We start from the raw sequence: 16,721 nt of genomic DNA on the forward strand, positions 1-16,721 counted from the left end.
TTTATGGCCTGCATGCAATACTTTACACTTTTCTCTTAAATATATATTATATATATATATATATATATATATATATATATATATATATATATATATATACACAGACATGCTCAAATTTGTTGGTACCCCTCCACAAAAAACGAAGAATGCACAATTTTCTCTGAAATAACTTGAAACTGACAAAAGTAATTGGCATCCACCATTGTTTATTCCATATTTAATAGAAATCAGACTTTGCTTTTGATTTTTTATTCAACATAATATTGTAAATAATAAAACAAATGAAAATGGCATGGACAAAAATGATGGGACCGCTAACCTAATATTTTGTTGCACAACCTTTAGAGGCGATCACTGCAATCAAACGTTTTCTGTAGCTCTCAATGAGACTTCTGCACCTGTTAGCAGGTAGTTTGGCCCACTCTTCCTGAGCAATCTGCTCCAGCTATCTCAGGTTTGATGGGTGCCTTCTCCAGACTGCAAGTTTCAGCTCTTTCCATAGATGTTCGATAGGATTCAGATCAGGACTCATAGAAGGCCACTTCAGAATAGTCCAATGTTTTGTTCTTATCCATTCTTGGGTGCTTTTAGCTGTGTGTTTTGGGTCATTATCCTGTTGGAGGACCCATGACCTGCGACTGAGAGACAGCTTTCTGACACTGGGCAGTACGTTTCGCTCCAGAATGCCTCGATAGTCTTGAGATTTCATTGTGCCCTGCACAGATTCAAGGCACCCTGTGCCAGGCGCAGCAAAGCAGCCCCAAAACATAACCGAGCCTCCTCCATGTTTCACTGTAGGTATGGTGTTCTTTTCTTTGAAAGCTTCATTTTTTCGTCTGTGAACATAGAGCTGATGTGACTTGCCAAAAAGCTCCAGTTTTGACTCATCTGTCCAAAGGACATTCTCCCAGAAGGATTGTAGCTTGTCAATATGCATTTTAGCAAATTCCAGTCTGGCTTTTTTATGTCTTCTTCCATGGAGCCCACTTTTGCTCACAAAGCGACGGATGGTGCGATCAGAAACTGACGTACCTTCACCTTGGAGTTCAGCTTGTATCTCTTTGGCAGTTATCCTTGGTTCTTTTTCTACCATTCGCACTATCCTTCTGTTCAATCTGGGGTCGATTTTCCTCTTGCGGCCGCGCCCAGGGAGGTTGGCTACAGTTCCATGGACCTTAAACTTCTTAATAATATTTGCAGCTGTTGTCACAGGAACATCAAGCTGCTTGGAGATGGTCTTGTAGCCTTTACCTTTACCATGCTTGTCTATTATTTTCTTTCTGATCTCCTCAGACAACTCTCTCCTTTGCTTTCTCTGGTCCATGTTCAGTGCGGTGCACACAATGATACCAAACAGCACAGTGACTACTTTTCTCCCTTTAAATAGGCTGAATGACTGATTACAAGATTGGAGACATGTGTGATACTAATTAAAGAAACTAATAAGTTTGAAATATCACTATAACCCAATTATTTATTATCTTTTCTAAGGGGTACCAACAAATGTGTCCAGGCCATTTTAGAATCTCTTTGTAGAATAAGCAATAATTCATCTCTTTTCACAGCTTCTTTGCTTTATTCTATGACATACCAAAGGCATGCAAGTATACATGATAAAATAGCTTTTAATTTCTTCACTTTTCAGGAGGAATGAAGCATTATTTCAGATGAAGACATTTCTGAGTCAACATAAACTCCTACGTCTTTTTCATAGTTCCCTTCTTCAATTTCCATATCTCCCACATTTTTATTGCCTGCATGCAATACTTTACACTTTTCTCTTAAATATATATATATATATATATATATATATATAGATAGATATGAGAGCAATATTATATATATATGAGAGCTATTTTGTTTTGTGTTTAACTTTGGACAGCGCTGTGGGATGCCACGGCGTGAAGGGAGGGCACTTTATATTGCATTGTATTTTCATCCCTGGTGTGTGTGAGTGTGTAGTGGTGGGACGTTGCTTTTTATAGATAATCTGATGAACTGGACTGCTCCTCTGTCCACCAGCAGGGGGCACTCACTTTACATTACCAGCATTTAACTATTCTCTGTTTACAGATGCCCTTCTGGGACTACCAGAGCCCAGCACAGTGTCCAGGAGTACTGTAATCTACAAGCACGACCAGAGCCCAGCACGGTGTCCAGGAGTATTGTAATCTCCATGCATGACTAGGTCAACCTGCACTGCTGTTTATGCCTTTAAAAGCAAGTCCTGGCCATTTCACAGACACACCATCCAGTTAAACATTACATCAAACCCTGGAGGTTCACACACTTACTCACTCTCTGCCTCTCTCGCTTTACTTCCTGCTGTCGGTCTTCAAATGCGCAAATCAAAATATTTTTGTTCTGCAGTTTATTTTGTAGACACCTTTATTGAAGGAGACTTGCAGGTGTTACAATGCAAGCTTCATATTTAAATAGTGTAGTTTACAGTTAGTGCAATAATACTACAGTGTGAACTAGGATGCAGTTATATCAATGACATTAGTAATGGAATAGAGCATTAGCAGAGGATCCAGTAACATGGTGCTGAGGTCAGGTAAGTCCAGTGCATAATAAGAGGGGTAGCTCAACAAGGGCAGTCTGAACAGGTGGGTCTGAGAAGCAGCAGAAGGCAGTGAGAACAGTAAGCAAGAACAAGCATCTTAAATTGAATCCTAGCAGAGACAGAGAGGAGGAAGGCTGAGAGAACAGAAGACAAGCAGAGTTTTGAGCTGAAGAGGAGAGAGAGAGAGAGAAGTCCAATCTGGAGAGTACAAGAGCTTGGACCAGGAATTGGGTGGAATACAGCAGTAAGAAAAGGACAGATATGGTAGATGCTACATACAAAGAAAGCAATTGTGTCAGGAAAGATGTGTTGAGAGAAGGGTCAAGAGCAACACCTAGATTTTCAGAGAGAGAGAGAGAGAGAGAGAGAGAGAGAGAGAGAGAGAGAGAGAGAGAGAGAGAGAGAGAGAGAGAGAGAGAGACACAGATGTCAGAGGGAGAGGAAGCAAAGGTCAGATTTAGAGAGGCCAAGTTTGAAGTGGTGAGACAGAGTTAAAGTTGAGATAGCAGCCCCATACAAGGGTGCCATGCATTCAAAAGGTTACATTTGTTCACATGCATTTGTCATCCTTTGTGAAGCCCTATAAATTGTAGGCTTAATTCTATTTGCCCCCAGTTTGGCAGATCCAGACTGTTTTGCAGGTGTTGAGGTGGAGAGAGTGTTACAATGAAGACACAGCACAGAAGAGATGGGTTTCTTCTTTTTATTTGAAATGGTTACTGTAGTCTTAGGGCTGAGTTTCCTGCCTGGGCTCTGAGCTCCTTCACTAGGCTCCCTCCAGCATCACCCTCCCTGGGCAGGGATTACCAGCACAGCGCAGTCTCATATTGGGGTCGACCGAGATGGGAGTGTCTGAAGGAGGAGTTACAAGAGGCACAGTGCTGGGGTCAGAATACAGCATGCTGGGACAATCAGAAGCAACACAATGTACCAGAGTGAAGTACAAGCCAATAGAACTGCTGTTCAATAGTGTGACGCACTAGATAGCAAGTACAAAATCACTACAATAAAACCCATGCAGTTCAAAAAAGCATCAGCAGCACAGCTCAAATAGAACACATGTATCTGAAATATTAGAACTATGGATAACGTTAATGCATGTGTACTTCCACAATTACCAGCTTATGCAAAACACACAAGACAGTGTTCCCCCTTAATTCTCACACACGTGTGAACCCAATCAACAGAATCATGAGTCAACGCTGGTCCTTTTCTAGAACAATTTGATCCATTGTGCAACTCACCTCTCCCATCAAAGCAACCCTCATTGCAGCGGCGCTGGTCTGGAGAACAGACTTCAGTGGAGCACATGAAGGAGATCTGAGATACACGGGAGGAGAGACTTGGTCAAAACATATGGCACTGAATTTCACAGGGATGGAAAGACCTCCCATTGCCAGCAGCATCACCCATTCCAGGTTTTACTACAAGCTTGATCAGCCAGAGTGTAGAGGAAACAAGCTCAGGTGTACGATTAAACCAATAGCAAAACCAGGAATGGACCCAACTGCTCTGGAGGATTTCCATCCGTGTCTTCAACTACAACAGAGATCGAAAATGCAGAAGACAGAAAGACCGAGAGTCTAAATGCTGGTCATGGAATTTCCACTGAAGACACTGGCAGTTGAGCGTTGTTACTGATGCAATACAGACCCGTGCAGAGCCAGGTCAGTCTGCAGCACCCCATTAATACCCCACCCACCTCCTCGTCCAGGGCTAGCCCACTGCTCAGGAACTGGAATGTTCGGAGACTGAAGCGTCGTCTGAATTTGGAGTGGGGGGGCTGGCCGTCCACGTGCAGAGACACAGAGCTGCCGTAATCCAGGACATTTGGACAACTGAGGGACAGACACCCAATCAGAAGCGGTATAGAGTTAAAAAAGGCTTATGGCAGTCTGACAGGACCTCAGAACATGCGTGTGATGGTCAGACTCACCCCTGGTACAGCAGCACCCACACAGCACTGGAGGAGCGTGGGTAAGCAATGCAGTAGTGCACCAGCAGAACCAGGCTGGGGTCAGTGGGGTTGATCAGACGCAGCTCAAGGTAAACTCTGCTCCCCAGGAGGAGACTCACGGGCAGGCTGGTGGAGGGGTAGAACTGGGAGAAGGTCCCATCTGAGGAGAGAGAGAGACTTTCAGCATCCTATCAAGTGAGACATGGGGGTAGAAGCGGCTGGATCTCAGTTCTGGAGGACAGATTTATTACATGCATTGAAATGGAGCGTTTGATAACTTTGTATTTGGTTTATAATAACTGAAGAGATGGATAGATACACCTCCAGGTGGCATGTCTCACCTTTAGCAATCTGTAACTGCACCTGAAACACCCCCAGGTGAGGGGCAGGGCGGAGGTCTGTGGGGGTCTTCACCAGGAACCCAGTGCTGGCCACGTTCCCTTTAGAATAACGACATTCCACAAGGAGACTAGGGGTAGAAAGAGTGGAGCACTGAATACAGTATAGGAGAAGGACTGTGTGATCCACACCATTACTAGAGGCTCCATCTAAAAGCAATGGATACCTGCAATAAGGGCAGAGCTCTGGCTATATACTTGCCTAAAGGGACGGTCGCTGGTTACGAGCCCGTAGGTCCACTGTCTGCGTTGGATCAAGCTCTGCACCTCAGCCAGGTAGACTCTAGTCTCCCCCACAACCTGCACACAGAGGGTTACAATCCAGTGCATCACGTCACTGGTCCAATTAAATGTACGTGGCCAAAACTAATTACAGCCATTTGATATGTCATGCATCAAAAAGGTCAATTCTGAAATGCTCCATTCAAACTTCTGAACAGGAACTCACAAAGGTGCGGGTCCCACAGCCAGTGACTGGGAATTTGAAGATGGCATAGTCTGGAGTGCAGAGAACTGGGAGGCAGGACTGGTCCCCAGCGAGGGCCAGACTGGCAGGGTTGACCTCAGGATTGAAAGACTTGCGGTAAACAGCAAACACAAACTGCTCGTCTGCCGTGCACACTGAGGAGAGAGAGAGAGAGAATCCAAAACAGGCTTTTAAAACAGCCAAGAATGACCATGAACCCACTAGCAGCCCAGGCTTACTGCATTCATTGGAAAGGACAGAGGTGCACGACACCAATGGATGCAAGAGGAAATCAGTCTATTGGAGGAGAGGAATGGGGTGCTTACTCTCTAGAGGGTAGAAGCAGCGGCGGGTTTTGGGGTTCATGCAGCAGCCTCTAGCCCGGCACAGCGCTGGAGAGAGCTTAGAGGGGCCACAGGGAAGCTGCTGCTCAGCTGGGATCAGACAGCCTGCAGGAAATGAGACAGGGAAGCAGATTTACCATTCAGAGTGAAGAGACAGCGGCTTGGGTTTGTATGGATTGCTGCTTGGAAGAGTAAAGGCTGCTACACACCAGGCGCAACTGCAGGGATTAATAAAACCTATACTTGAGATGCATCACACCACAGGCAACACAAAATAGAACAGCTTCCATGCATGCGGTCCAGCAGGGTGAAGCAATCTCCAGAATGACAGAGGAAACACCCAGAGCTTTGGGACAAGGACCGTAATAAGATTAAGACTATGGGAGTCCATTTCAAAAGGAACTGGATAAGCCTGGTATGTGCGGCTTATTGTCACACATGTTGAAATACTGTCAGAAGACTCAATTTCAACATCATGATTATATACCAGTCTTGATCATTGTTTTGTCAATAGCAATTAGCTGGACAGATCAGCCAGTTCTCCAACTGGTCACATCACTTCTGGTGATACCACTGCCAATCTGGTGTGGGGCGGCCTCAAGTGTGTCACTCCCTCCACACCCCCAGAATCGGATACTCTTAGGTTGTGCTGAAGGTCCTGCAACATGATCAACCAATAGAAGACCTGCATTCTGTGGCAGTCCAATCACAAGTGAGCAGAGGGACAAAGTTGAAGGCATTCTGCCTGGTCTGGAGTAATTTTAACCAATGGGAGTGTCAGATGTGCCCCTTGTTACGCAGGTGGCTAATCATTGAGGCAGGACAGATGCAAGGCTAAGCAGTGCAAAAAAAGCTGAATTTTGTGCAAGAGATTAGAGGCAGTTCATTACATTGATCACGTTAAAATATCAAACAGAGATGTGCTCAGCCACTGAAGGAGGAATACAGAACGGACTGTGTACAAGCAGTGTGGAGAGTCACTTGACATTAGCTATTCATAAAGCTCCAACCTCAAAAGAAAGCTACCCAATGCATCCATCTACTCCGCTTACTCAAAGCTTGGTTTCTTTTCTGTATTCAGAATGTTTATAGGTTGCAGTCTCATATCAACCGCACTACACGAATTACAAGGTTACAAAACAATTGCATTAAAAACACGCTTGCTGTTCTCTCTTCCCCCCCCTCCATGACCATATAAAACGGTTATTGTGTGGTGGGGGCAGGTGTTGACTCTGCTACCCCAGTGGATTGTCACTGCACACCACTGGGTTTTGCTACGAGTTTAATAACACACCCAAGCTTGTTAACTAGATCCTGGGGATAATCAAGCTCTGATCAAAAGCTGGAATAGGTGAAATTCCTGTGCAATGGGAGGAGGGAGTTCATTAGACCCACCTTCTTGGGGGATGGGATTTGGGGGTACAGGGCAGGATGATACCGTCACCTCCCTCTGGCGAGAGGAGTAGGGGGTGAAGAGCACCGTCAGGACATGCAAGTTATTCTAGAACACAAGGAGGGAGAGTGGAGACATTGGCACAGTAGAAAACACACATCCAGCAACACAAATGGATTGACACACACTAGCCCTGCTGCACCCAGTCCTGGCTTTCAGAACTCCACCTTGTTCAGGTATTTTATTGAAAAGGTCAAGCAGACCCCTGGTAAACCTGCTCTGAACCCAAGGACTGGATGCAGCGTCCAGCCATTCACGAGTTGGGCAGGCTCTTACCAAGGTCTTGACATGGCAGGCCGTGTAAGACACTGTGAAGACGGTCTTTCCATCCTTCTCCTCTAGAGTGTAGCCACAAGCACTTGGTGCAGACTGCACCCCAACCAGATTATTGGAGTCATCTACAAAAAGATCAAAACAAAGCCTGGGTTAGGGCCATCCATCACCCATTGCCACGGTTCTGAATATAATCATAGCATCAGTAACAAAGCCTCGATCTACAGCCACTGCATGCAGCACAGACTGCCTCCGTGCAGCCCCAGATACAGACACTCAATAGCTTGTGCCAAAGTTCCTGAACAAGTTTATTGGACCAGCTGTTCTCTACAGGTGTAAAAATGTTAGTGTGAAACACAGCAAGCTTCCATACACCCCCCCAGATACAGACAGTCAATAGGTTTAAAAAAAAATCAGCATTACAATAAACCAAGACAAAAGCATGAAGACTCTCAGCAGCTTAAGATAGAAAGAGTCTCAATTTGAAAGTGCTCAAATGACAATCATGGCTTTGACAGTCAAAAGCCAGTCCCAGACTCACCCTTGACTTTGACCAGGTCGAGGGGACCGGCAGGCAGCAGCACCGTCATGCACCCCTCACTGCAGGAGACAGAGACACCAGCAGGGTGGGGAGGGAGAGAGGGATAAGGGAGGATCTCACGCTTAGCCAAGACACGGCACTTCATATGCCTCAAGCGAGTCACCTCGTTTACATCAGAGAAGGAAACGGACAGCGAGTAATGGACATGGCCGTCAATGTTCTACAAAGAGAAATAAGGGTTACACACACAATAAGTCCCCACAAAAATGCATGGTTTACCATTGCCAAGAACTAGGCTCAGTGAAAGCATGGCATGATCAGCCATTACCACGCTTTAGCATGCTTTCACTGGGAAACTGAAGGGTTAGTTGTACCCTGCTCTGGTTTTTGTATACCGTTTCTAATGCTTCACACATGCTTTCACTGTACTGTCACACTGCTGTGCTGTTACTGTGGGCAAGACAAATATGCAGGAATTGCACAGGTGTGCCAAGTTCAACTACATTGTAAATGACAGCTCCAATAGTAATTGACTAGGTCTGAAGGGGTCCCTGCTTGCTCACTCACAGACAGCCTCACCTGTTTCAGCACATCACAAGCATCGTAAGGAGCCATAAAGTAGTTCTTCCCAATCCCCTGGACAAGCCCATAGCCACAGCTGCCATTGGCCTTCACAGCAACCAGGCTGTTCTTCCCATCTACAAGGACAGGAGGAGGTGGGTATAGCTACAGCACTCATGCCATTGGGAGGGTAACTTGCCAATGGATCTACTGTGATTTATGCAAGTACAATTAAGGATCCAATACTTGTCTCACTAGGAGTTGAAGACACCCCTGAGCTGGATACCTACACTGTGGCGAATAAAGCTCATAGTAACTACTATGCAATAGGAGTCTTGCTGCACTCCCTGCAACATGATCACTGACCCCCATCCACCCCCTTTAGGAGGAGTGCTGACCATCTCTAAAATCCATTCCAACTCTATAAGCTTTGACACCAGGGCTGGAAACAACACTCCCATCGCATAGCAGTTTCAGCTATTCCTGGTGTCACTAGGAGTTTAAGACAAGTGAACTTGTTCCCTATACACAGTGGCTAATCAAGCTCTTGGTAAAGCCTGGAATGGGTACACTGCTATTGCATTCATGATTAAGAGCAAGAGGCTTTACAAACCAGCCCCTCCCACTGCAGACTCACCCAGGATGAAGACCTGGTCTAGTGGCCCCTCTGGAAGATCTGTACTCATGCTGGAGGGGCCACAGACAGCAGGGGGTTCGAATGGGAGACACCCCTGCTCTATGGAGCCTGGCCGTCCCTCCGCGTCCTTGTACGTCACATGGAAGACCAGGGTATTGTTCTGGGAGGAAGACAGGTTAGAATAGCGCCTTGAGCTTGCTTTAGACTGTTACAGTAGCATCAGGGGAGAAGCTTTTCTTGCCCAAATAGTAAATCAATAAATTCACATGGTTGCAGGAACATTGGACTGGACTAGGACAGACATCAATCATGCACCAGATTTGCCAAAGACTAGCTTAAGCTACAATTGCAGACTTTACCACTGCGAAAGCACAAAAAGGTTAGTTTAACTGTCCGAGTTCACAATTGCTGTAGTAAATTAACATTTCATTGTCCTTCTTTGGAGGACATGCTTCACTTGAGTATTTAACTCATCTACCCGTTTTAATTTTACATTGATACTGTAACCGTTAGCCATAACCACCTAAAAGTACCAAATACAGCTTGTGTTCAAATACATGTTGGTACTTAATGGGTTAAGGGCAATTCTGTGAATTAGTGAAGCATCTTTCATCAAATCCTGTGCAATTGCCTTCTTTTATGAATGGCCCCAGCTATAGGGGCTGCAGGGCTGAGTGCTGTTCAGTGGCTGCTCCTATAAAACACCTGAAGTGAATTCCCTCCCTTGGAGTTCAAGGGTGTTGCAGAAAACAGCTTGAAACATTGGAGTCAATATCCCAGTCAAGGGAAAAATGTATCCTTGTTACGCTTCAGCAAGGGGTTTTATGCCAATAGCCGCTGGTCCTCGGTTGAGATTATTGAAGGACAGTCAGTGCACGCTTTGACCTTGTACCTGTGTTTGAAGAGGACAGCCTTCATCCTTGGCATAGTAAGAGATTGTGAGCACATTCATCCCATCTCCCTTCATCAGGTAGAAAGCACAGTCATCTGGGGCGTCTTTGATCAGCATCTCCAAACCAGACCGGTCTGAGAACACACACAACATGAGAAGCAAAAATCAAGCTTCATGCAAATGTGAAATACTAGAAGTCACTGTGTATTAAAAGGAGTCAAGATATGATATTGCAATAGGTGGATATAGTTTGTATCGAGATACAAGACCACAGCATAGCTCACTAGTCTAAACTACAGCTCCCAGCATCACTCACCATTGCTGCAGGTGCATAGGCATGATGGGAGCTGTAGTTCTAGCCAGGGCCAGACAATCATGGTGTCTACGCAATGTAAAGAGAGAGGTCTGAATAGTTGGACACAAGCTATGAGGGGTGTCATAGCTGCTTGGGATAGTGGTATGATCCAGTCTCAATGTAACAATAGCCATCAAATGAACATTTGATTAGGCATCTACAAGTAGCCCATCACATTGATACAGATCGTACCACACCTTCATATCGATACGGTCGTGACATTAGTGTCTTGTTGCAGCCCTTGTGTTCAGATTCAGGAACACCACTAGACATATAGAATAGCATTTGATAATCAGGGTCTAACCTGTGATTGTGACCTCCTCTAGGGGTCCCTCTGGCAGTTCAAAGGTCACAGTGGTGACCCCACAGGCTGCGCTGGGGAGAGATTTGGGGGTGCTCTGTGGACACCTCATCACCAGCCCTGCACCCCCTGTCCTTGCGAAGAACACGGCGAGCACAAAGGAGGAGATACCGTTGATTTCCTAAAAGGAACAAGACAGTAACACCAGGGGTGGCCAATACTGCTATCAAAGAAGTCTGGAATGGTGAGGTATTAACCCAGCGAGTACAACATTTCTGAGAACAAACACAAGCTGTATTTATGCAATCTGATACACTAAAGACAGACTACTTTTGCAGCTAGTTAGAATTAGAGGTATTACCAAGTTAAATCCACAAGACACTTCATGGGTTAACCAGAAAGCATTCATTGCTCAATGCGGTCCCTCCGTTCCCACAATTGAGAAATCGGTCTGACCAATACAGAACCAGTCCATTTGATGTACTCTACCTGCTATTTCTACCATGCTACCCAACACTGTAGCAAATTATTAAAAGAGCATTTATTTATTCATTAAATTATTTCTAGTGATTGAGGAGCATCCTGTTGGATCCAGAGTCTCTGAATTCTCCAAACCCACAGTAAAAAGGAGTTGAAGCAACTTGCCTGTATCTTCACGTTGCAGCCCTTGAATGACGTCGTGAACAAGCTGTAGCCCCCACTAAACGTCACGCTGTACTTGCAAAACCCGGCCAGGCTCGCCACTGGAAGGAGGCGATTCTTCACTAAATGAAATATAGTAACATCGTGCGAGGTCATCCATCACGGGGTGTGGTACACATTAAAACGTGGTACACTGTGTGCTGCGCTTGCCATGCACAAATGATTTTAGCTCAATTACGACCATCTGAAAAGGGCCATGTTGTAACTGGTGATGAACAAACTGGGTTATCTAACACTGTAAACCTGTATGATAGTGCCTTGTTTGTAGTGATGTGTGCAGTAGTCGATCACAGCGTATCATTTTCTGGCGTTAGACGGGTACGCGCACCACATTCTGACGATGAAACACTTTGTCGCTACACCGGGACCACGTGCCCGAAGTTTAAAGTAAACATGCGATTTATTTCCATCTAGTAGCAGGACGGAGGCGGGTCTATTAAACACAGACCAGATTCAAACAAGACAAGAGGGAATGCTGTCATCTGAAATGTATGTTCCAGGATTTGCCAGGTTTCAATGTTTGCTCGATTCAAGGAAGTACAACAAACATTAAAACAGACGTCAAATATCCAGCTAATATTTTGCTGTTATTTAGAATAAAATTACTTTCTTGGTCAACTAACTACACTGCATTTTAATTGTAAGACCCACACGCACCATTTAGTTCTGTATTCCAGTCATACATAAACCAGTATATATGAATAAAGCGTTGTATGGAGTCGCCGAGGCCCCTCCTCGCCCTCACCTCGCACACGGAGCGCCTTCACGCCAGTGCCGGGTAGCTTGAGTGTCATTCTATCCTCGTAGCAGATTAATCCGGGATCCTCCGGTTTAAGAGCCGGGCCGGTGGAGGCTGTCTCGCCGCCGTCATCGTCCTCGCTTGGGACGTTAGTGTGGAAGGAGTCTAGCGGGAGGAACGAGAGGAAGCAAAGTTAACCGGTAGAGAATCACTGCAGAAGGACGCCCCGTGTCTATCTGTTTGTAACGAAGGCACTGTGCAGTGCAGGTGGAACTGAGCACATTTAAAAACAAACTCACAGAGAAAAACAAACAAAAAAAGTAAGCCTCCTTTCTGACGCCTCACCGAGGTTGGGAGTCGCATTTCCAGGCTGCAGCAGCGGGGTCTCCCCGGTCCAAGACAAGGCGGCCCGGCCGAATCCAAGCAGCAAGCACGCCACAAGTAAGCAAGGCGGCAGCATCATCATCCTCTGCCCGCTCCGACACATTGGTGTTGTTTTCCCGCAGCCACTTGTCGCTCCAGTCCCTGCAGTCAGGCTGTATCCTCGCTTACTGCGCTCTGGGGGTTTATAAGAGGTGTCGAGACCGCGCGAGGGCTTCATTGACGCTCCAATCGGGTTCCACGCGCCATCATTCTCACGCGGGTTTTTTTTTTTTGGAAAGGTAAACTCGCACACCGAGATTTTTTAAAACCCAACTTTAACGTGAAGCTGCCCAGTTGTTAATATTTTCACAACCTTTGCTTTAACTGTGACGCCTACATCCTTTGTGGTAATCGATGCAATATCCCATATGCGCGTGTAGTAAACGAGGATGAGAGGGCAAGCGTGCTTCATCCACCCTTCAAACCAGCTGTGAAGCGCACACATTATTTAGAGGATTTAGAACCGGGTTGGAACAAAGACCAGGAGTGGAATAGCCCTCCGGGGCCATGATTGGACACACCTGTGTTATGCCACTGCCATAACTTGTGTAATAAAGTAAGAGTCCCTTTCCCTTTGAAATGAATGTTTTGCTATTCTTCCCCATTGTTTTAACACTTAGAAGAATGAAAAGAAAATGATGAACACAGCTGATGAAGTTTAATTTGCAACATGTTCTATGCAATTAAAATAGTCCCTTTGTCTGTGTTACGTTTATAGACGATGCCAGTTGTAGAGCAACTTGCAGAACAGAAATACAGGTGGAGTCGCCCGGCCGACAAATCAAACCACACACACACGTGATGCTAACAGTGCCGCTGGGGATGCTTATCATATGATATGTATCATTTAAAATGGCATTTTACATAGTGCGCGCGCACTATGTGCTTAATTAAACATCTGATCTAGTTGTCTGTATCAAACTGCCAAGAAATGGGAGGCTTGTTTCCTCCCTTATCGTTCACAAACGCAATTAAAAACGTGTGGACTGCAAGTGTTTCACTGAGATCCCATCCTGGGTGGCTACAAACTAGGTTTAGCAAAGTGTAATCCAGTCCATATCATTTTTGGAGGCAATTCCATTTTAGCTTCCACTAGCGAAGACCCCGGATGTTATCTTGGACCTCACGCTTTCTTATGATTTCTGTATCAGAACAGCGTCTTATCATTTGAGAAATGTTTCCAGATGAAAGCGTGTTCTGGGTATGAGAGATGCAGAGACGTTGACACAGGCATTAATAACCTCTCGTCTTGATTATTGCGATTCTTTGCTTGTTGGTAAACCTGTCACTAAACCTAGAAGGATTCAGCTTGTCCAGAACTCCGCTCCAGTTACCATTATGCAGGTTGAAACATTGGATTCTTTTTTTTTTTTTTTTTTAATTTAGACGTCGCCAATTATTTTACCCCGGTTTTCACCCCAGTTTAGCATGCCCAATTAGTATCTGTATCCCCGGCTCACCGCTCGCAACCCCCCCGCCGACTCGGGAAACGGAGGCTGAAACACGCCGTCATTTTTCGCACTGCAGATCCACAGCAATGCCACCAGACCTATAGTGCCGGAGGACAACACAAATCGGGCGGCTCCGCTGCAGAGCCACAGGCGACCTATCGGCCACAGGGGTCGCTGATGCGCGGTGAGCCGTGGATTCCCCTGCCGACCTAAGCCCTCCCTACCCGGTCAGCGCTCAGCCAATTGTGCGCCGCCCCCTAGGAACTCTCGGTCACGGTCAGCTGTGACATAGCCTGGACTCGAACCTGCGATCTCCAGGCTATAGGGCACATCCTGCGAGGAGCGCCTTTAGTGGATGCGCCACTCGGGAGCCCGTGAAACATTGGATTCTTAAATCGAATATGAAAACACACTTTTGTGAATGTGCTTTTATGTAATTGGTTGTAACTGGAATGTATTATAAGAACATCATTAAGTTTACAAACGAGAGGAGGCCATTCAGCCCATCTTGCTCGTTTGGTTGTTAGTAGCTTATTGATCCCAGAATCTCATCAAGCAGCTTCTTGAAGGATCTCAGGGTGTCAGCTTCAACAACATTACTGGGGAGTTGGTTCCAAATCCTCACAATTGTCTGTGTAAAAAAAGTGCCTCCTGTTTTCTGTTCTGAATGCCCCTTTATCTAATCTCTATTTGTGACCCCTGGTCCTTGTTTCTTTTTTCAGGTCAAAAAAGTCCCTTGGGTCGACATTGTCTGACTCTATACCTTTTAGGATTTTGAATGTTTGAATCAGATCGCCGCGTGGTCTTCTTTGTTCAAGACTGAATAGATTCAATTCTTTGAGCCTGTCTGCATACGACATACCTTTTAAACCCGGGATAATTCTGGTTGCTCTTCTTTGCACTCTTTCTAGAGCAGCAATATGCTTTTTGTAACAAGGTGACCAGAACTGAACACAATATTCTAGGTGAGGTCTTACTAATGTATTGTAAAGTTTTAACATTATTTCCCTTGATTTAAATTCAACACTTCTCACAATATATCCGAGCATCTTTGTTGGGGAAGCTATAAAAAAGGCCACATGTCTAGATGAAGACATTTCTGAGTCAACATAAACTCCTAGGTCTTTTTCATAGTTCCCGTCTTCAATTTCCGTATTTTTATTGCCTGCATGCAATACTTTACACTTTTCTCTATTAAATATATTAAATATATTCTATATATATATATATATATATATATATATATATATATATATATATATATATATATATATATATATATATATATATATATATATATATATATAGAAAACTGGAAGAAAGTGGGCGGCAAAGAAAGCTGTGGAAGATGCAAAGGCTGCACTTCGAATTGGTGATATCATGGGGCAAGTTCAGCATGGAAGAGGGGGTCTTGGTCTCAGTTCAGCTCCTCCTACATGGCACAAGGCAGCCCCAGCTCAAAGGAGGAAGCTGGTAGTCAACGAGGTGCAAAAGCAGGAGGAGAGGATGAGGTGTATAAAGGCCATTTCCCAGGCCAAGCAGGGAGAATGGATGAGATGGGAGAGTGTGGAACAACGCAAGATTGGCTGGCAAGACCTATGGTCAATGGAACAGAGCAGGATCAGTTTCCTCATCAGGTCAACATATGATGTTCTCCCATCACCACAGAACCTAAACCTCTGGGTAGGAGAGGATCCCTCATGTCCTTTGTGTTCATCACCTGCAACATTAAGGCACATTTTGACAGGATGTAAGGTGGCTCTTAGCCAAGGACGGTTTACTTGGCGCCATGACCAGGTGCTGCGATGTTTGGCCTTAGCATTGGAAGACAAGCGTAACATGACCAATAAGTTGTCACCTGTTCCATCAAAACATTACACACAAAAGACAACATTCCTCCGCCCAGGAGAGCAACCACCAAGAAAAGGTGTTAAAACCAACCCTCGGCCAGGACAACTGGAAGCTGCTAGAGACTGGAAAATGCTGGCAGATGTTGGTCAACGGCTTATTTTTCCACCTGAGATTGCCACCACTAACCTTCGACCAGATATTGTCTTGTGGTCTGGATCAGCACGCCTTTTTCACCTGGTAGAGTTATCAGTGCCATGGGAGGATGCTGTAGATGAAGCGTATGAGAGGAAGAGACTGCGGTATGCTCAACTAGCCACTGAAGCGGAACAGCGAGGATGGAGAGTTCGGGTTTACCCAGTGGAAGTGAGTTGTCGAGGATTTGTGGCACACTCTACAACCCGGTTTCTCAGAGACGTCGGATTCAGTGGCCAAGAGTTGCGTCGCACAGTGAAGAACTTATCTGAAGCAGCAGAGAGGAGCAGCAACTGGCTGTGGTTGAGACGGAAAGATTCTGGCTGGGGATCTCAAGCACAATAGAAAGAAAGAAACGCTGATGTACAGGTAAGTAAGCTGGGCTGAGTTGAGTGGGGGACAGAGGGGGGTGATGCTGGGACGCCAGAATCACCGTCGAGCCCTCTTGAGGTGTCGTGGGCTAGTCGACGAAACACTGAGGATGGAAGGTGCCCACTTGAAAACCCCAGAGATGTACCCTACTTAGCTCAATCCAGATGGTTGTCATGCTGATGCGCTGGGGAGGCCGCACTTTGGTTGATCCCGGAGCCAGCATCGCAGCCGTTGTGTGTGCTGATGC

General features: G+C 45.6%; 1 protein-coding gene across 1 annotated transcript; it reads right to left on the reverse strand.

The window, feature by feature from the left end:
* Positions 1-3,255: 3,255 nt before the first annotated feature.
* On the reverse strand, positions 3,256-12,801 carry LOC131699592 (uncharacterized). The gene is made up of 18 exons (XM_058996677.1): positions 12,531-12,801; positions 12,192-12,350; positions 11,390-11,508; positions 10,748-10,925; positions 10,089-10,222; positions 9,197-9,356; positions 8,578-8,696; positions 7,999-8,218; positions 7,461-7,582; positions 7,127-7,232; positions 5,714-5,836; positions 5,370-5,542; positions 5,120-5,221; positions 4,865-5,015; positions 4,503-4,683; positions 4,269-4,404; positions 3,811-3,886; positions 3,256-3,418 (listed from the first exon to the last, which is right to left on the reverse strand). Exons 1-18 carry the CDS (start codon positions 12,784-12,786, stop codon positions 3,333-3,335), a joined length of 2,601 nt encoding a protein of 866 aa, XP_058852660.1. The 5' UTR covers positions 12,787-12,801; the 3' UTR covers positions 3,256-3,332.
* Between the last annotated feature and the right edge of the window lie 3,920 nt (positions 12,802-16,721).

This window comes from Acipenser ruthenus, chromosome 23 (assembly GCF_902713425.1).
Source record: "Acipenser ruthenus chromosome 23, fAciRut3.2 maternal haplotype, whole genome shotgun sequence".
NCBI lineage: Eukaryota > Metazoa > Chordata > Actinopteri > Acipenseriformes > Acipenseridae > Acipenser > Acipenser ruthenus.